The sequence below is a fragment of the Saimiri boliviensis genome, chromosome 5 (assembly GCF_048565385.1).
Source record: "Saimiri boliviensis isolate mSaiBol1 chromosome 5, mSaiBol1.pri, whole genome shotgun sequence".
NCBI classification, from domain to species: Eukaryota; Metazoa; Chordata; class Mammalia; order Primates; family Cebidae; genus Saimiri; species Saimiri boliviensis.
This window is the reverse complement of record NC_133453.1, coordinates 120,212,204-120,234,760: the sequence shown is the minus strand read 5'-3', so window position 1 is coordinate 120,234,760 and position 22,557 is coordinate 120,212,204. Positions and strand designations below refer to the sequence as shown.

The following is a 22,557-nucleotide window of genomic DNA, read 5'->3' as shown; positions in this document are numbered from 1 at the left end:
TTTACCTTCCTAGCAATGGTCTAAGAGGGGCCTGATTTCTTCACATCTCTACAAAACATGTTCTTCTTACCTATTTGATTTTAGCCATTTTACTGGGTGTAAAGTAATATCTCCCCATGGCATTTATTTGTATTCTCTTAATTTATTTATGATATTGAGGATATTTTCATGTGCTTATTGGTAATTTGTTCAGCTTTGTTGGAGATTTCTGTTCAAATTTTTTTGCCCACTTTTTCATTGAGTTCTTTTCTTTTTATTGTTAAATTTTAAGAGTTTTCCACATGTTAAAAATCAAGTTGTTTGTCAGATACATAATTTTCACATGTTTTCTCCCAGGTGTGTTGTCTTTCACTTTCTGATTGGTGTCTTTAGATGCACAAGATTTAAATGTTGACGATCAAATCTATTTTTTCTTAGTTTTATATACATTGTTAATTTAGACTAACTTCTTTTTGTATGTTTGAGAACATAATAGCTTTTTATTCCTATGTTTTGTTCTATGATTCATTTTGAGTGGATTTTTTAAATATGATGTGAGGAAGAAAGTCCACATTTATTCTCTTGCATGTAGAAGTATGGTTATCCATGTAACATTTTTTAATAAGATTTTTTTTCTTTTGAATAATTTTGGCATCCTTCTCAAATGTCAATTGACCACAAATATATGGTCTTCTCTCAGGACTCTCTATTCTGTTGATCTATATGTTTATCCTTAGGCTAGTAGTTCAGTCTTAACTACTGTAGCTGTGTAGTGAGACTTGCAATCAAGATGTGTGAGTCCTTGAACTTTGTTCTTCTTTTTCAGAATTGGATTTCTGTGTTCCTTGCATTTCCATATAAATTTTAAGATTAACTTGTAAAATTCACAAAGTAAAAGGAAGCTGAGATTTTCAATAGTGATTATATTGCCTATGTAGATCAATCTGAAAAATACTGCTACCTTAACAAGGTTCTGAGCTATAGACACACAATGTCTTTTAATTTATTAAGACCTTTAATTTTTTAAAAATGTGTTCTATTTTTCCATCTAAAAATCTTACACTTTTATTGCTAAATTTGTTCCTAGGTATTTCATTACTTTTGTGGCAATTATACATGGAATTGTTTACTCCATTTCATCTTGAAATTGTTTGCAGCTAGTGTATAGAAATGTAATGATTATTGTGTATTGATTGCTTATCCTGCCACATTGCTGAATTTGTTTAGTAGTCCAGGCTGTTTATATTCATAAGGGGTATTAGTCTATAGCTTTTTTCCTTTTTCTAATTATGTCTTTGTTTGGTTTTGATATCAAGATAATACTAGCCTAATAGAATAAGTAGCATATTGTTTCCTCCTTTTATTGTTTTGAAAAGTCTGTGAAGGATTTTATCTTTAATGTTTTATGGAACTCACCAATGATACCATTATGGCCTAGGCTTTTTTTTCACAGTAAGTTTTAAATTTATTTCATCAATCCTACAAGCCTATTCCAAATATATATTTCTTCTCAAATTTATGTCTAAGACCATCTTGTTTTGATCTAAATAACTGAGTTTGTTGATAAACAATTTTATAGTATCCTGTCATGATATGTTCATTTCTGTAGGGTTGGTACTGATGCCTTTTTTTTTCATGCCTAATTTTATTAATTTGAATCTTTTTATTTTTTTCTCATCCATCTAGAGGCTTGCCAATTTTATTTTTCTTTTCAAGGAAAAATTTTTGGCTTCATTTCTTTTCTCCATTGTTTTTCTACCCTAGATGTCACTTATTTCCACTCCAATCCTTCTGCTTGCTTGTATTTAGTTTTCTTTTTTTCTAATTACTTTAAGTAGTTTAGGCTATTAATTTGAAATACTTCTTTTTTTCTTCCTTCTTCCTTTTTCATTTCTTCTTCTTTTTTTTTTTTTTTTTTTTTGACAGGGTCTTATTCTGTCACCCAGTCTGTAATGTAGTGGCACAATTATATCACACTACAGCCTCAACCTCCCAGGCTCAAGTGATCCTCCCACTTTAGCCTTCTGAGTAGCTGGAACTATAGGTGTATGCCACCATTCCCAGCTAATTTAAAAAAAAAAAAATTTTTGGAGAGCTGTAGTCTCACTATGTTTCCTAGGCTGATTTTGACCTTCTGTGTTCAAGTGATCCTCTTGTCTTTGTCTCCCAAATTATTGGAATTGCAGACGTGAGCTACCACACAAGGCTTCCTCCCTCTTTTCCTTTCTCCCTCCGTCCCTCCCTCCCGCCCCATTTCCCTTCCTTCCTGCCTGCCTTTCGTTTCTTTTTCTTTCTTTCCTTTTTCAAGGTCTCACTCGGTCACCCAGGCTGGAGTGCAGTGGTATGAGCATGGTTCACTGTAGCCCCAGTCTCCCAGGCTTAAGCAATCCTCCCACCTCAGCCTCCTGAGTAGCTGGGACTACAGGCAAGTGTTACCACGTGTGGCTACATTTTTAATTTTTTGTATAGATGGTGTCTCACCATGTTGCCCATGCTGGTTTTGAATGCCTTACCTCAAGCAATCTTTTCACCTAGGCCTCCCAAGGGAGGATTACAGGTATGAGCCACTGTACCCGGCCTCTGTCTTTTTTCTTTCTTTCTTCTTTTCTTTTTTTCCTTTCCTTTCCTTTCCTTTCCTTTCCTTTCCTTTCCTTTCCTTTCCTTTCCTTTTCTTTTCCTTCCTTCCTTTTCTTCTTTCTTCTTTCTCTTGCTTTCTTCTTTGCTTCTTTCTCTTTCTTTTTTCCTCTTTACTTTTTTTTGCTGTTTCTTTTTTGTTCCCAATATAGGTTTTTACAGCTAGAAATTTCCCTGTAAGTTCCGTTTTAGCTATGTATCAAAAATTTTGGTATTACGTGTTATCATTTTCATTCTTCTTGAAGCATTTTTTAAATTATGCCTTTCTTGATTAATTGGTTATTTAGGTAACTGTTGTTCAGTATTATATACTTGTGAATTTCCCAAATTGCCTTCCATTATTGATTTTTAATATGATTTTATTTGGTCAAATAACATATTTTTTTATAATTTCAATACTTTCCATTCTTTAAGACTTGTTTTATGGCCTAACATATGATCTCACCTAGAGAATATTTCATGTGAACTTCAGAAGTATGTATGTACTTTCTGATAGCATTTTCCATCTGTAAGACCTTTTTTCTTTATAATGTTATTTGTCTTCTATTTTATTATTGATACTCTGCCTACTGGTTCTATCCATTGCTGAAATCAAGGTTTTGAAGTCTCCAAATATTTATTATTAAACTGTTTATTTTCCCTCTCAATTCTGTAAATTTTTGTTTCTTATATTTTTGAGTGCTGTTCTTTGTATACATATTTATAATTGTTTTATTTTTCGAATAGAATGGTTCTTTTATTATTGCATAATTTGTCTCTTTGTCTCTAGTGAGACTTTTTGCCTTAGAGTGTATTTTGTTTGATGTTAGTGAAGCCACTCTATTCTTGTTTTGTTTACCACTTTCATGGGATATCTTTTTTATCTTTTTATTTTAAACTTATTAGTGTGTTGAATTTAGAATATATCCTTTGTATACATCATATAATTAGATCATTTAAAAAAATATTCTATCAGCCTTCACATTTTAATTCACATGTTTATTTTCATTTTATGCAACTTATATTGACCATTTATTTAATAATGTTTGTTTTGTGCATATATTATGGCATTTTCATTCCCCCGTTCTTGGATTCCTCACTCCTTTTTTGTTAGATATTTTCTGCTGTATGTTTTATATTTTTTATTGTTTCTTTCTACTATATTTTTTTGTAATTTATCTAGCCATTGCCTTGTAATTTACAACTGGCATCCTAATTTAGGATAATGTTGTGCTGATAAAATACTAACTTAATTTCAATGGTATACAAAATTCTTCCAACTTAATTTCATGTTTTTCACCCCTTTGTATTATAATTGTCATACAAGTTATATCTTTATATATTATAACCCAGTCAGTACACTTTTATAATTATTGTTTTTATGCAGCTGTGTTCTAAAACAAGTAGGATAAGAAAGGAGTTACCACCACATGTGTTTATGCTGTCTTTCATAATAACTGTGTAGATACTTTTAGATCGTTTTATTTCTTTATGTGGTTTCACGTTACTATTTATTGTCATTTTATTTCAGCCTGAAGGACTTCCTTTAGTGTTTCCTTAGAGCAGGGCTAATAGTAACAAATGCTCTTAGATTTTGTTTATTTAGAAATGACAATTAATCTTTCCTTTATGAGAAAAAGTTTAGCTCAATATAGAATCGTTGACAAGTTTTTTTTTTTTTTTTTTTTTTTTTTTTTTTAATTCTTTGAAGATGTCAACCTAACTCTTTTCTGGCTTCTATAGTTTCTTAATAGAAGTCAGCTGTTATTATAATTAAGGATTTCTAGTATGTGATGGTGAAGGTTTCTTTCTTTTTTTCTAAGTTTTGTCAATTTGACTATGAGATATCTGTGTAAGGATCTTTTTGAACAGAATTTTTTTCAATAGAAACTTGGAATTTTTTGGCCGGGCACGGTGGCTCAAGCCTGTAATCCCAGCACTTTGGGAGGCCGAGGTGGGTGGATCACGAGGTCTAGAGATCGAGACCATCCATTCTGGTAAACATGGTGAAACCCCGTCTCTACTAAAAATCCAAAAAAAAAAAAAAAATTAGCTGGGCATGGTAGCGAGTGCCTGTAATCCCAGCTACTCAGGAGGCTGAGGCAGGAGAATTGCCTGAACCCAGGAGGCGGAGGTTGTGGTGAGCCGAGATCGCGCCATTGCACTCCAGCCTGGGTAACAAGAGTGAAACTCCATCTCAAAAAAAACAAAACAACAAAAAAAAAGAAACTTGGAATTTTTTGAACTTTTTAAGTATATATATTACATTTTATCAAATTGAGAAGTTTTGAGTCATTTTCAAAAATTTCTTTCCATACATTTTCTTCTTTTCTTCTCTGTCTGTAGTCTTTAGGGTTTTCCTTCTTTTTAAATATTGGCTATATCTCACTCTATACATTATTTATATATGTCTCTTAAAATAAAAACTTTAAATTATAAATTTAGAACACGGTCTAATTATAAACACAAATATTACTCTCAATGTCTTCCAGTGACATTTTGTGAAACAAGTTAATGAAAACATATATTGTAAAATATAAATATTTATACTATCTGATATGAGATTCATTAGATACATGTGGTACTTAAATTTATTTTTTAATTAATTAAAATCATATAAGATTAAAAATTTCATCTTTCAGTCACACATTACAAGTGTTCAACAGCAAAATGAATCCAACAGCTACTACACTGGACAGCATAGACATAAAACATTTTCATCATCACAGAAAGTTCTGTTAGACAGAACTGTCACAGATGTATCTATAATAAAAAAACTTCCCCTTTTCATCATTCAGTATTCATTTTTGAATGCAGCCATACAAATATTTGCACTTGTCAAAAATCTCCTTCAGAGATATGTTTGTATATTATCTTCATGGATCTATACATAAGCAATATAATATTCTACAATATATACATTTATATGTATGTATTTATATGTATATATCTAAGTATAAATTTAATTTCAACTGTATGTATGGCCTACACTTTTTATCTACTTAATAATGTATCTTGAAGCTCTTTTTATATGAACTTTTTGAAAATGAAAAATGCAGTTTCACCATAAATGTTCTTACATGATGTCTTATCACTTGTTTAAATATTTTTCTATCACATTACTTCTCCAAAACAAACATAAACAAACAAACAGCAAAGCAAGCATATTTCAAATATATATGTAGGCTAAATATATGCCAGTGTATTGGTGAGTCAAAGAAAGGTCACTGAAATTTATTAGATAGTATCAAATTTCCTTAATCAAAGCCACCAATAGTACATGTTACTGTCTGTTAGTCCACTCTTCCTGTTGTTGGGTATTGTTGAACATTTTAATTATTTTTGATTTGGGTGATAAAAAAATAGAACTTAATCCTTATGTTGATTTGCAATTATTCAATTATGAGCAAGATTGAGAATCATCTTTTTAAATATGCTTTTTGGTATTCGAATTCCTGTGCTTAAAACTTTGATAAAGGGACTTTGCAAATGGCACTCTTGGCAGGAACTTTTTTAAAAATATTTTTTGCTTAGCCTTAATCTTACTGGAATTGTACACTCATTAATATTTGTAAAGTCCAGTGAAAGGATGTTCTGTGTTTCAAATCTCTTAATAAACTTTTATCTGTTTTCAACCTGTCTGAAAGAAGAAGTGAATGATAAAAAGGAAGAGAGAACAATGGGAATAGTTGTAAATATGTATAATTAACCCCTGTAGTTATAAACACCTGTTTAATAAAAAGTGGAGGAATCATGTATCCCATGAGAATTGGAAATCTTATCCCTACATTTTCCTTCAGTTTTTAAAAGGAAATAAAATTAATAATAAAAAAATGAACATGCACACTGAACATCTTTTCCAGGCTTAATTCAACCTCTATTTGGACATCTAAAAACATGCAGAAAAGTGATTTATCTTAGCATTCTACACACTTCACAAAAACATTGAGGATATTAGTGAACATTTCTTAGAAAGTGGACAATAAAAGAAAAGACTTTTGGTTTTGGGTCATAAAAACACAAGTTTAGTACATGACAACTCAACTAGCAAATGTCTGCCCAGATCCTAAGCACAGTTGAGATCAGCAGTGTTTGCAGCTGTTCTTGGAAGACAATAAAAGAGAACCTTGTTCTTACGTCAGTTTGAGATTTGGCTCAAGGCATTGAAGCCGGAGGCAACTCTTGATTGTTTCTTATTGTCCTTGCCACCAAATTTGACTTTATTTTATAGGCCTTCTTTCTTTCCCCAACTAACCAAAAAGTGCCACCAGGGATATAAATCTGAAATTATTATTTTCCTTTTTTTGGTTATATGCTTTGGCATGGAGGAGTCATTTATGATATCTCTGCTTATCAAAAGAATACTGACAAATGATTAGGAAACAGCAAATCAATCCATTATTATGAGTCCCAAACATGAGATATAGTTATACCCATTAATATATTCAAGAAATATTCATATTCATATTCTAAGCTGAAAACCCAAGCCTTGTTATTTTTGTCCTTATATTTTTTTGTTGCTTGGATCCTGTATCTGTTATTATCTCATGTTAAAATTAGAGGACAGAGATATTTTAGCATAGCAATATGCTAAGTTGTAAATTATAAAGACTTAATGAAAAGTATTAGTTAATTTAGAAAATGTTAATGTAATTAATATGCAAAAACTCTTCCAAATCAACTGAAAATTAACACAAAATATAAATGGACTTTTAATCAAAAAATTATTGCTGATAAAAAAATTAAAAGATGCTTGACATAATTCATACATAATTTATAACCAGGAGTATTTATCAACAAGAATAGAGTATTTTTCATTTATTCTATTGGCAAATCTTAATCTTGATGTTACCATATATTGGAAAGACTGTGAAATAACAGAGCCTCTAACTCATAGATAGCAGAAATGTCATTTATGATTTTACTTTGGGTAAAATTTATCATTATTGTGTGAAGTATAACATTCACATGCCCTAGAACCTAAAAATTTCTTCCTAGGTATATACCATAAGGAAGCAATGGCACGTGTATATCAGGAAACAAGAACAGGAATGTTTATTTAGTCACAGTTGAGAACAACCACTGGTCTCCTCAGCTGTGCTTAGGAGCTATTAATGGATGTTTCTGATAAAATGATCTGTATAAAACATGGCTTTCAACCTTGAAGAATTAAAGTGCAAGTTTAGTAAATGAAAACTCAACCTTTAAACTAATTCACTATGTAAATTATTTTCATATCCTTGGGTTTCTGGTGAATGTCTAACTCAGTTTGCTTTGATGCATATGTATGTTTGCCTATATGATGTGTAATTTAATTTTAGTTGGTCTTGAACTTTTGAAAGAGAGATCAGGCAGTCCATGATCTTATATTTCCATTTAGGACTCAGCATTTTGTTACTGATTGATGCATATTTTCATTTAACCTGTAGCAGAGTTATTTTTATAACTATAAGATATTCTATTTTTATGTCATCCTTATGGTTATATGATATGCTATCTTTTACATATGTTACAGTGTATCTATTATTTATCTTATATTTAAATTTAACTGGAAATTTTTAATTGCTAAATCTATTATGAATGACATTATGCGAAGAGACAAAAGCTGTGATTAATCCAATTTAAGAGAGAGAATGATAAGGATAAAGTTGATATTTCTCTTATCTATTAATTCCTATCTGTCTTATCCACTAAATAGGTATCTATCTTATCTACTAGTTTATTTTATGTTGCTGTAAAGGAATGTCTGAGGCTGAGTAATATACATAGAAGATGTTTATTTGGCTCATCGTTCTGCAGACTGTGCAAAAAGCATGGCACTGTCATCTGTTGCTGGTGAGGGCTTCAAGTTGCTTTATTCATGGTTGATGGTGAGGGGCAGGCAGCCTGCATGTACAAAGATAACATGGTGAGAAAGGAAGCAAGAAAAGAGAGAGGAGGTGCCAGGTTCATTCTTAACAACCAGCTTTCATGAGAACTAATAGAGCAAAAACTCACTGTGATAAAAATAGCACCAAGACATTCATGAAGACTCCTCTCCCATGACCTAAACACCTATCATTAGACTCCAACTCCAACATTCAGGATCAAATTTCAATATGAGGTTTGAAGCACTCCTAAAGTGCTGGGATTACTGGCTTGAGCCACCATGCCCAGCCAGTTTCCCCCTTTTTATAAATATGGAAATTACAAAGGTTTTGGTAACCATCATTTTTCTTACACCAGAAATAAAATCATATTACTAATTGAAATACTTAAAATGTGCATATTATATTTTAAAATAACTATATTATTTATGTTTATAAAATTATCCTCAGTTAAATGTGCCTGATGGGATATCACAGTAAGAATGAATTTAAGTATATTTCTGTTGGACAGCTCCAGTCTACTTACTTACTTTATAAGTATCGTATTACACACATTATAGAAGGCCATGGTGAGGAAAACTCATCCTGAAATTCTAATATCAAATTTTTAGGACTTCCTTAGCTGTTATATGTTATATTCTTTAATGTAGCTGTGCTTGAAAGTAATGACACCATTTAAGACAAAAATATACTTGATATATGATGGTTATAAAGCACTAAGACAATTTGAAGAATCATTAGACTAGCACAAAGTGAACTTCAAATAAATAATTTGCATAAATATGTAAGTTATATATTCCTTTTTTTCTTTAATCAGCCCATAGCTTTTCCAATTTATTAAAGTCTTGAGTGGATAAATATTGGCATTCTTCTCAAAGTCACCTTTACTGCCCTACCTTTTTAAGTTATTAGTAGATTTCAGTAACCATTACTTTCCACTTTCTGTGAAAAATAAAAATTACTTTTTAAATGTTTTAGCGTATGGCCTATGATATAAATGAATAGGATGTTATTTTGACTGTTTACATTTATTGAGCAATAAAAATACATGTGTGTCAGTCTATATGGATTAGTAGATATTGATTAAATAATCATAAAAATTGCCTACTTGCATCATGGCATTTTCTACTTTGGATTGTTTTATTGAATACTCTAGTATCAACAAAATGCATGGTAATAAGAAAATATATGTAGAGAGAGAACATCTATTATGTTTACAAAATATGGATATTGTAGGTATCAGGAAAGAGATATAATTTAAGCACTATCATAATTAATAGGTTAGCTAAGAAAAGAGAACATGAAAAAATACACAGTAAAAAAATTGATTTTAACATTTTCTGCGTACAGCTATAGAGAAGAATCAAGACATAGCTATAGAGAATCCAGTTAGAGAATCCAGTTACAGCTACAGAGAAGAATCAAGACTTTGTTTACAGCTAATTGATAAAAACCTACTTGCTTCTTTGTTCTTGAAGCCAGACAGTGAGAGAGAGCCTGTATTTTGGATCATGCTATGAACTGCTGCCTTCTTTCCAAGCTCCTGTTGATTTTCCTTTCCTTCTTTTCAATCATTTAATAACCTTTCTCCCTCTTTTCCTCCATTTATGGTCAACTGGCTTTCTAAAAACCTTCCCCATGTTCAAACTTGGTAATTTGGTCATTTTTATAGACTGCACTGTGAAAGAGGCATATTCACAATATGTACTTAATTAAGTGTTTCAAAATTAATATTTTTCTAAAAGGAGAGATGGTTTTTCCAAATGTTTTGGTTGGTTATTAACAAATAATGAGATTGAGTACTGAGTAAAGTTATACTCTAAATAAGTTAATCATAAAGGATATGTGTGTGTATGTTCGGGGAGTGTGGTGGGCTGGAGGTTGAGGGAGCAGGGAAAATACCATAGGATCCAAGAAGACTTACATTTTTGTCTCCATCATTCACTGTCTGTTAAAAATGTACCCGTCTACACTTGTAGAATTATTCAGCCAAAGCTCCTGGATCATGATACTTTATTTTGTAAATAGAGATGTCTTTAGATATTTTTATTACCAGCTTATTCCAAGAACTAGAACAATGCACATCCCTACTGCACAGTTCCTGCTATTCTGCCATTTCTCAATGTTAAGGCAACCAAGTCCTTTATATGAGTTTGTGTTAATTTTAACTGCATCTCTCATTCTCCCTTTGCTCAGTCCTTTCTCAGCCTCAAGCCATACAAATGAATATTTTATATATTCTGGCACTTCTGACATTTAAGTTTGTGCTTAATGATTTCTCGCTATGATCTTTAATATCTGACATCTTGGAATACCATCATTATCTCATTTCTACCTCTAGTTATAATGTTTCTGACAAAAGTGAATCATTGTAATGGAGCCTCTTACTAGGAACATTATTGTGGCAATAAAAGATGTAAATTGCAGTTCCAAACAACCTGGAAGTGCAATCACGAAACAGTGATCAATTGTTAGATGATCTGCACATGTAATTATATGCATGTGAGGTCAGATGAATCACTTGAGCTAAGAAGGACAGGAAAGGCTTAAAGGAGAAGGATTAGAATGATATTTCAGAGAAACACAAGGAAAAGGGAAAGGAGAAGGTAATATAGCAAGTAGAGGAAGTTGAACGAAGGTACAAGAAAAAGAAAACATGTACATTTAAAGAATGTAAGCAGTGGTACACAGTGCTCATAACTGCATGATTAGTGGCCCATCCAGATAGAATATGTCATTTGGGGGACTTGTTCCTTTTCTTTAGAGGGGATGAATTTACATTGAACATAAACTTTCATTTAGTAGTGCATGTAAATGATTAAAGATGAGGCTTTCTGGCATCTTTCTTAAACTCCAGACATTTTATCCACAAATCCTGTGCACTTCCTATCAGATCTCCTTCAGGAGCTATAACAATAATGTATATAAAATTTGAATGTCTAAAACTTTCCTCAAAATATGCCTGTTTTTTTTTTTTTTTCCAAAGTGAGAATGTTGCAAAAGCAACGTTCACCCAATGATAAACACTTGAAAACCTGGAGTTATTCTGTGTACTTCCTTCTTTCATCATCTTCAAATCTAATCCTTAATATATTTTTGTTTGTATTTTATTCACAACCTCCCCTGAATGTGTCCCTTTTACTCTCTGCCTCTGCTTCTTCCTTAACTTCTTAAGATGGCTTTCTTGGATTGTCTTTAGCCTCTTACAAGTCTCATGAAATCAAAACGTCATCAAATCTAACTAGTTTTCCACCCAATTGCCAATGTAATAGTTCTAAATTCAAATCTGATTTTGCTTCTTTCTTCACTGTCAGTTTTACCACTCGTGGAAACAGTGATAAACTCTGGCATACTCGTGTTGGCGGTAATACATGCTTTATATGTAATAGCAGTAATTGATAGAATCATCCCTCATCTTCCCAGAAATTGTTTATAAGCCACTTGTGCATTTTTTGAAGGTTATGCTCATATTATAGGCTATAATTGCATTTAATTCAAAAACACTAAAAGACAATTTTTCGTATATATTACCACCAAATATATGTAAAGGATACAATTCTGCTTTTTAAACCACATAGCGTTGTCTTCTTTCTCCTCAGCCATCCTTATGGCAATTATTACTTTACCAAAAATTGCCAACCTTATAGGATCCAGACAGTATCTGGCTGCCAAATATATTTAAAAGGATCGAATTATAATTTTTAAATTATGAGATCACAAGGTAAATGTTGATTAATAACTTTTTTTGAAACAATTGAAAACTAGAAACATTGTGTATTTTTCTACAAGACAGTATGTATCCGGAGCTGTGGAGGTACTGAGCTCTTTTAAATAGGCTGTCTGACTACTCCAGCTCTCTTAGATTCTTACTCAGATGGCTTCATTCTTACTCTGCATACCCAGTGGTTTAAGCAGGCGTCCCCAAACTTTTTACACAGGGGGCCAGTTCACTGTCCCTCAGACCGCTGGAGGGCCGCCACATACTGTGCTCCTCTCACTGACCACCAATGAAAGAGGTGCCCCTTCCTGAAGTGCGGCGGGGGCCGGATAAATGGCCTCAGGGGGCCGCATGCGGCCCGCGGGCCGTAGTTTGGGGACGCCTGGTATAAAGCATTCACATTTTAGACACTGCTCTAACATTGACTAAAGAGGTTCATGGCACTTGTCTTATCCTGATCAATATGGAGTGGGAAACTTCCTGATGGGTTTGGTTTCCCAACTCTGTAGCACCTTCACTGTCTCCCTTCCCATGGCGCATGTTCAATACGTAAGCTGCCTGAAAGCATGCATTGTTTTTTTTTTTTTTTCCTCTACTTGATCAAGTGCCTTGTCTTTCTTGCTTAATTCATCTAGTTAATAACGTGCGTATTTGCTGTACTCTTTTTATGATACCTTGCCTGCCTTCAACAGAATGTACATAGATGGCAAGATTCATGCATTTGTATGCCCTTTGTTGAATGTCAAAAACCACACAGGCAGGCATCATTGCTGAGTAATGGCAATGAACACGTGGAAATTACTTCTGCATCCTTTCATTTCAATGGTAATTAAGTTGTTAAATATGTAAGTACTGTAGTAGCATTATTGGCAGTAATCAACTTCCCCAAACCACAATTTGAAGCCATATGACGTTGAAATTCTACCAGAACTATTTAATGTCTACAGTTAGGATCAGTGTTGACCAAGGTGTCTCCTGTGGCTGCTAGAAGGAATTACTCCCCCAAATGCAACAAATGATAACATTAAGGGCGTAAAACAAGAGGGAGTGACCTAAGATTTCCAACATCTCCTGGGCTCTTGGCTAAGCTGCCAAGATGTGTTTCTTATTCATGTATCATCAGTAAGTTTCTCTGCCACACCAGTGACCTGTCCACAAGTCTTTAATTTCAGAGAAGGTTCAGCAGCTTGGGCCCCTGAAAAGATATTTGGAAAGTTTCCCAGTTTGTGTGCTGCATAAGCTTGAGGCAGTAGAGTGATAATTAATAAAGTGCCAGACTAGATAATTGTAGGAACTGTAAAAGATACTAAAATGTTGTTACCGGAGGCACAGACGCACCTGTGAAAGCGTGAAGTTAATTTGTGTAAGGAACATCACATGAGGGTGGATGAGGACAAGGGAGGTGTGATTTCTTTAAATTAATTCAGATTTTAGAGAAGCTCCGTTAAAAGAACAAAACTATTTTTGCTAGTGAGATAATGCAAGGCTTATGAAAAGAGACCCTCCTGGATTGTCTTGTTATGTATGCCTCTCTCTGACCTTGAGAAAGGTGTAACAACTGCAATATTGGAATTTTCTAATCCCTGTAGGACAAGCATGATGATATTTCCTTACCAATTTCCACATAACAGCATACCATTTGATACTGTTCCCTTAAACATTTCTTTAAGAACAATACGCCTCAGACTGGGTGCGGTGGCTTATACCTATAATCCCAACATTTTGGGAGGCTGAGGCAAGTGGATCACCTGAGGTCAGGAGTTCAAGACCAGCCTGGCCAACATGGAGAAACCCAGTCTCTACTAAAAATACACAATTAGCTGGGCATGGTGGTGCATGTCAATAATCCTAGCTACTTGGGAGACTGAGGCAGAAGAATTGCTTGAACCCAGGAGGCAGAGGTTGCCATAAGCCCTGATCATGCCATTGCATTCCAGCCTAGGCAACAAGAGTGAAAACTCTGTCTCAAAAAAAAAAGAAAAATACACCTCCTGATACAATAATGTTGGGAGAGATGCCTTTGTGTTTTCAGTGTCACGCTAAATTCCCTGTAGGTTAATTTCTATCAAATTTCAATATACGGTAAAGTAATGAGACAAAGAATGAGATTGTATTATAGTACTTACTGCCCTGAAGACTATTTAAGATTGTTGGTAACTGCAAAGTTCCTAGCAATTTGCAAATCACATGATAGATGAATAATCAATCATAGCTGCTAATGTTGTTATTTTCATCGTTATTTAAATGGAATTTTTAAATATCAAAAAACAAAATTCTTGACATGAATTATTGCCAGTGAACACTCTCATCTTCTTCTAAAATGCCTTATATGTAGACTGTACAAGATAGGTGTAAATTCCCAAATCTTAGCATTGCTGTATGATGATGTCTCCCTGACCATTCCATTCTCTTACATATCTGGCTCGGGAATTAACAAGCTATGTCATTCTAACAATACTCTGATGCCAACTGAGTGCTCTACAATTCAGTTCAATTCTGAGACTACCAGGAATTAGCATGGATCCCACAGTTGAGTAGTTCAATTCCCCTGATCTGTCCTCACCTTAGGTACCAGCTGCCAGGCCCTGGTCCCAATGGTACTGAATTATGTCCAACTTTGTTACAAATGTGAGGATTCTCATTACCCCTTTTCAGGCTAGAGAATTTCTTAGGATGACTCAGAGAGCTCAGACAAGAGCTATACTTATGAGTAGCAGTTTATTGTAAAGGGTACAAATGAACAGTTAGATGAAGAAATGTACAGGGTGTTGTCTGAAGGGGTCTCCAGCACAGAAGACTCTTCCTCTTTGGAACTGGTGTACATCATCCGACCAGTGCATCCATGTTTACCATCCAGGAAGTTCCCTCAACTCTCATCATTCAGAATTTCTTAGCAAGGTTTTATTCATTACTTAGGCATGAGTTACTGGATCACTGGCCAGTGGCTTGAACTCAAATTTCCAGCTCTTCTCTCCTACTAGGTCTTAGAGTGGGGCTGAAATTTCTAAACTTGCAATCAAATGCTTGATGTAATCTGATGACCAGCTTAATCCTGAGACTGTAAGCTAACCCCTCCCCTCACAAAGAGTTAACTGATGTTGCAGAAATTGGATAACTTGGAAAGAAATTTGCTATGAATAACAAAAGACATTTCTTCACTCAGGAAATTTCAAGGGTTTTTGGAGCTCTGTGCCAAGAACCAGAGACAAAGACCAACTATATCTTTTATTATACCACCCAAACTTTCCAAATACTGATTAGTCTGAGTTTCTTATCCTATCCATTGTGTTTTGAAGTCCCTATGTAAAACAAACAAACAAACCAACAAACCAAACAAAACAAAGAAACTCTGATTTCACACTTTTCGGAACTTTATAGAGAGCAGTCTTATGAAAACTGTACTACCATAAGGTGTCTACAAATGTTTATGCATGTATTTCTCTGCAAATACCATACAAAATATCTATTTTGCTTAACATTTTATACAATTCATTTTGTGTTTTTTCTGTTTATATTTTGGAGATTTTTGATACATCAACTCAATGTGCTTGCCCTCTCCTCAGATATGAATTAGACAAATATCTCTATTTCAAATGAAATCTTCTCTCTACAATGATTGTATTTATGTTTCATGGTGTAGTTTAAATTCCTCTATCATCAAATTTGTTCAATTTTTCAATTATAGGCTCAAGATTAGTCAATAACAATAGTTTTTGTTTGACATCAAATGCAATGTTATGTATTTGTGTTTTAATCAGTTTCACCCTCGGTATTTCCTTTAAAGAGAGTCTGTCTTGAATGTTAGTATCTTATTTAAATATAAACATTCAACCACTAAGAATACAAAAATAGTGACAGAAAACTATTACAAACAGAATGTCAATACTTCTTTTCCTTTTTATTAATCTAGCATGCAAATATAAAAGCATTTTGGTTACATAGGAATTTCAGTGGACCTCTAAATTTTTTAAGTAACAAAAATTTTAGCATTCTTTAAGAGCTAACATATAGAAAAATATATTAGCAAATGTTGTCTTACTGAAATGTCTAATATGTCCTGTTTGAGCTTTTATATTCATCTGAATAATCATACATACATACATGCAAATATATATACAATATAAATGAAATGTGAATGCCATTTTGTAGTGCTATGAGAATTGAGTGTTTTTTTTTATATTTATACTCCAAATTCATGTTAAAAAGCTTTTAAAGATAACTGTTTTTTTTTTCTTTGTCTAGGTAACCTTCAAAGCATCAAGACATTCAGTTTCACCAGATTTAAAATATGTCCTTCTGGCATATGACGTCAAACAGGTAAAGGAATGATCTTTGATAATAGTTTCTTTGTGATGCATTGAGGTGACAATTCATAATTTTGCTCAGCTATAACTCATCTAAGCAAAATCTGGCATATCCAGTAACCACAGGAGTACAGTAATGACTACTTTGCACAAAAGATGTTTGAAGATAATGTCCAAATGTCTTTCACAGCTGGCTGTCAAATAATTGGGACAACCTGCCATGTGCCTGTGCTGACCCAAGTCCATCTCTTGGCAAAGGAGAATGTGGCAGAGTTTAGCAAATCCAACAAATGCAGGCTTGTGAAAGTTTCAGGATAAGCCTTACTATATACTCGAGTGTTTCATGTGCGTACAGGTTAGAGACTTTTCTGGTCACTGTGTCTTGCGCTTCAAACGTGTATGTTGGGAAAGAAGCTGCTGAAAAAAAGTGATTCAGATTGTGGTCAACGGATTCTTTAGTGGTATTTGCATATCAGCTTGGGGTTACAGAAAATTTTGCAAAGCGGGAAAGCCAATAAATTAATTCTGAACAAATAAAATGTTCCAATCGAAATTAATGTTTCCTTATTCCATGTGAGTCCTAAAACACAATTAGAGCAATATGTATGGTTTTTGAGTATTTTGTACTTAGATATCATTTGCACAGTTAAAAAGTAAAGTAAATGTTGGAAAGGCAAGTCAGCAGATTAGTATCTGTAAAGAATAAATGATTGGAAATCATTCAAGGAAGTTTATGAGCTTCAAGACGAACAATAAAAATTTATGGACTTAAGGCAGGAAGTCTCAGATAATGCTTTTAAAGCCTTTTGAACACATGGAATTTCACAGTTGTAAAGAACTGCTATTTAATGGTTTTAGTCTTTTGGAATATACATGTTCTATATTTTTTACATTATGTTTTTTGGCTAAAAGTAAGTAACTTATGCTGTAAAAGACGGGGATTTTAGTCAAAGGCATCTTTTCATATTATAGATATTGGCATGTTTTCTTATCTTTTGCTTTGGGTTATCTTTATTCATTTGGATTTTGTAAATCATATGTTATAGTAAGAAAAATACTTGAATTTTATAAACAAAAATGTCATACTGGAAAGTTTTTAACATAACATTGTTTATCTGAATAATTTAAGCTTGAAGTCTGCTATATTAAACTGACCATGAACCTTAAAAAATCAGGTTTCAGGAGTTATTGTAATGAAGACTGGATCTGGCAGTAGGACAGACACGTAGTCAATGAAAGAGAAGGGAGAACCCAGAAATAAGTCCTCACAGCTATGCCTAATAGATTCTTGGCAAAGGTGCACAAGCAATTTAATGCAGGACAGTCTTTTCAACGACTAGTGTCAGAACAATGAGATATCCATAGGCAAAAAATAAAAACAAAAACCTACAAAAAACAGAAGCATCATATTGGCTTAAGTCACACACCTTATACAAACTCAAAATGGATCATGCTTTTAAATGTAAAGTGTAAATCTATAAAACTTTTAGAAAAACATCTTTGGTATTTAAGGCTAGGGCAAGAGCATTTGTTTATGTTTTTGTTTGTTTCTGAGACAGAGTCTAGCACTGTCGCTTAGGCTGGAGTGCAATGGCGTGATCACAGCTCACTGCAACCTCTGCCTCCTGGATTCAAGCAATTCTCCTGCCATAGTCTCCCAAGTAGCTGGGATTACAGGTGCCCACCATGATGCCTGGCTCATTTTTTTGTATTTTTAGTAGAGACAGAGTTTCACTATGTTGGCCAGACTGGTCTCAAACTCCTGACCTCATGATCTGCCCACCATGGCCTTTCAAAGTGCTGGGATTACAGGCAAGAGCCATCATGCCCAGCTAAGAGCTCTAAAAATGCATACCAAAAACACACTCCATAGCAGGATAAATTATTGCTCTATGATGATAGATCCTGTTTCCAGGCTAAAAATAGAAGTTACAGTCTAGAAGAAAATATTTGAAATTCCCATGTTTGACAAAGGACCAACAATCATATATAAATAATTCTTTAAACTGAACAGTTAAAACATCTATAACAAAAACACAACTATATAATCAGAAAATAGGCCCACACATGAAGAAACATTTCACTGAAGATTTACAGATGGCAAATAAGTACATGAAAATATTTTAACATTTCTAGCCGATAAGTAAACACAAATTGAAACTACAATAGCATATCACTACAAATTTATCAGAATTTTTTTTTTTTTTTTTTAAGTGACAGTTCCAAATGGTGGAAAGCATGCAGAGAAACTAGATCATTCATATATTGCTGTTGGAATGTTTAATGGTATAGCTACTTAGGAAGATATTTTTACAGTTTCCCTAAAAACTAAGCATACACTACCATCTGACCCAACAATTAAATTTCACTAGGCAATTGCTTCCGGGCATTTATTCCAGATAAATAAAAAATAGCATTCACACAAAACCTCTATGAGAATATTTGCAACAGCTTTATATTTATAATAGTCGAAAACTGAGACACTCCAGATGTTCTTCAAAGGGTGAATGGCTAGACAAACTGTGGTACATTCATACCTTGAAATAAATTTTCAGCAATAGAAAGGAATGAGCTTTTGATATAGACAGCAACCTGAATAAATCTTCAGAATTATGCCAGGTGAAAAAAAAAGTCCCAAAATATGACTGTTTTTATGATTTCATCTATATAAGAGTCTCAAAATGACAAAATTAAAGAAATGGAGAAAAGATTAGTAGTTTCTAGGAGAAAAGGAGGAAAATGAGAGTAGCTTTTTTTTTTTTTTTATTTCATGGAACAACAAGTTCAAAATTGTGCCAAGTGAAAAAAAAAAGTTCCAAAATATGATTGTTTGTCTGATTTCATCTATATAACATTCTCAAAATGACAAAATTAAAGAAATGGAGAAGAGATTAGTAGTTTCCAGGAGGAACGGAGGGAAATGGGAGCAGCTTTTTAAAAATTTTATGGAACAACAAGAGGATCTTTGTGGAGATGGAAATTATCTTTATTTTGATTATATAAATGTCAATAGCCTGGTTGTTTTCTTAAGCTATAGTTTCATCAAATAGCACCAGTGAGGAAAACTGGGTGAAGAATATATGTGATCTCTCAGTATTATTTATTATAATGGTATGTGAAAATAATTACGTTAAAATAAAATACTTTAACTTATAAAATCTGTAATTTTTTAAAAGTCCTAAAATAAGGCAAAAATGTTTGGTTTTTTGGTTTTGGGGTTTTTTTGAAACAGAGTTTCACTCTCCTTGCCCAGGCTGCAGTGCAAGGCATAATCTCAGCTTACTGCAACCTCCACCGTCCGGGTTCAAGTGATTCTCCTGCCTCAGCCTCCCGAGTAGCTGGGATTATAGGCACGCATCACCACAACCAGCTAACTTTGTATTTTTACTAGAGATGAGGTTTCGCCATGTTGGTCAGGGTGGTCTTGAACTCCTGACCTTAGGTGATCCACCAACCTTGGCCTTACAGCCGTGAGCCACCACGCCAGGCTGCAAAAGTTGTTTTTTGTTTTTGTTTTTTAATTCAGATTCAATTTATTCTATTAAGTGTATGGATTATGATGGATTATGCAAGATCACTGAAATCTTTTGCTTCAAACAAGTTACTGGAAAGAGGTGAGAAGATTTTGGCATGTGTTTCCACATTTATAGTTTTATGCAAATCTGATGCAGTTTATAAAGAATAGTGAATGGTAATAGTTAAAATAGTAAAAAATGATTAATTATTAAATAGACTAGTGATATTAGTTTGAGAACTTTTGTATTCTTGTCCAAGTCAGTCGATGTTTGTCTAGAAGAACAATTTTTACTATTTGCTTTCAGGGAAGCTGGTTAAATGTCTATGAAAAGTAAAACTGTGTTAGATCATGCCAGATTAGCGTCACTAATAACCATTCTCTAACCCAGAAACTCAAATTGCTTTTTCATCTTATTTTTAAATGATAACTTTTTGTAATTTAGGTTTATGTTTTTAAAATGTGGAATAAAGAGTATAAAGCTAGGTTAACTTTGAGTATTAGACAAAATATGGCACAAACTTATAAAAATATAATAATACAAACATATACCTATGGACCAATCTTCATATTCTTAGAGTCTTTTGTTCTTATCAAGGAAAAATAAAGATACTTTATGACCAAATATCTGGAAGTGAAAGAATGCTACCATTTAAATACATTTTAGAAACTTTGTTTCACCATTTTCTATCATTTCATGTATTTATTTATTTTATTTGTTAATTATGCCCCAGGTGCACATGGCTGCACCTGGGCTGTATATTAGCACGGTGTATTTGTGGGTATGCTCACATAGATTGAATTATCTCCTTTAAGAAATTTATAACCAGGAAGATGTGATATGCTACAAACATTTATATCAATAGCATACATCATATTAAATATCATATAAGTGGTAATATCAAAGAACAAAGAAAATTTTTACCCAAGGTAATCATTTTGGAGAAGAATTATATGCTGGGCTTTGAAGAGCAGACAGGTAAAAATAAATAGAAAAACATTCCAGGTGGGCAGCCAACATAGAACCTCAGGGAAGCAGCATTAAGTCTTTGAGGGATAGCCATCAATGCAGACTTGCTAGCCTATTAGTTGACAATTCAGAAAGAAAAAAACAGACCCCGTATATTAGATTCAGCCAAAATTACAGAACATTTTATTCTATATAGTCTGTACTGAAAAAGAATTTTAATTTTTGTCTTTTTTGTTGATTTTAAAAGTTCTTTATATATTCTAGATGGTAGAGTTGTAGCAGATACATATTTTTGAAATATTTCTTCTAAATGAATTTATGTTTCACTTTCTTGATGATACCTTTTGATTCACAATTTTTCAAAATTTTGTTGAATTCTGATCTTTCTTTTCTATATTGCATATGATTTTTTATCGTATCTAAAACTCCATTGCTAAAGTCAAGAAAAGTTTAGTAGTTTCAGTTCTTTTCTTTAGTTTGTTGATCCACTTTGAGTTAATTTTTGTATATTGTGTGAGGTAGAGTCCAGGTATATCACATTTTAAATCTCAAGTTACATATTAAAAAACTTCTTTCTGCTTTTTAAAAATTTTTTAGGTGTTGAAAAGCTGGTAGCCAATGTATGACCTATTGTGTTTCCATTTTTATTAACACTGGGCTGGATCTTTTAAAAAAATAAGTAATTGTGAAATGGTTAGATTATATATAGCTTACCTACTAATCAAACACACACATCACAAAAGCAGTATCAATTGTATATTGCTGCTTAATAAATTGCCCAAAACTTCGTGACTTTTAGAAAAGCATTTACTGTCTGTCACCGTTTGTATGTATCAGGAGTTTGGGATCATCTTGGCTGGATGGTTCTGGCTCAAGATCTCTCCTGAGGTTGAGGGCAGGTTTCAGCTGAGGCTGCTGTAACATGACAGCCTGCCTGAGGCTGGGGCACCACATCCAGACTGGATTACACACATGGATGGCAGATTGGTGCTGGCTATTGACATGCTTTAATTTGAATTTGGGTATAAAAATTTTAACTTTAATTTTAATTTGGGTATAAAATTTATTTTTACTTTGCTATGTTTCCTTTGTCTCTAAGCTTAGTAAATGCCCATCAATATAATTAATATATAATTATACTTTTTCTACTTTTGTATGTTTTTATCATAGATATTCCATTTTCTTTTCACTTTTTTATGGTGACAAATGATTAAAGCCAATATTCCTAAAATATTAAATAATGGAAAAAATATTTTATATGAATAAGTATAATCATAGCCAGTAACCTGGGTAGACATCAATAGAACATTTTTGAATAGTTATCAGGAAGCCACATGACACAATTGACAGAGATGTTGCCCGAATCATGGGCATCACATATATCCTCAGCCTGTTTTCCCATAGCTATAATGAAGAAGAAGAAAATATGAGCGCTCCTCAAACTCACTATGTTGAATCATTGCCTTGTGTAAAGAGAAAGCCATGTGATAACCAACCTGCTTCAAGGCTTGTGTGATTAAAGTGAGGGAGCAACCATGAAGACATCTAGCACTATTTTTCTTCTAGGAGCATGGTGGATTGAGAGAGCTAGT

General features: G+C 33.2%; 1 protein-coding gene across 3 annotated transcripts in view; it reads left to right on the top strand.

Annotated features, from left to right (window-relative positions):
• The window catches only part of DPP10 (dipeptidyl peptidase like 10), a 1,392,171-nt gene that overhangs the window by 1,066,705 nt on the left and 302,909 nt on the right, over positions 1-22,557 (top strand). For all 3 annotated transcript variants that reach the window (XM_074399881.1, XM_074399880.1, XM_003931538.3), the window contains exon 5: positions 16,420-16,494. In XM_074399881.1, the coding sequence (XP_074255982.1) occupies positions 16,420-16,494 (75 nt within the window). The remainder of the gene's footprint in view (positions 1-16,419; positions 16,495-22,557) is intronic.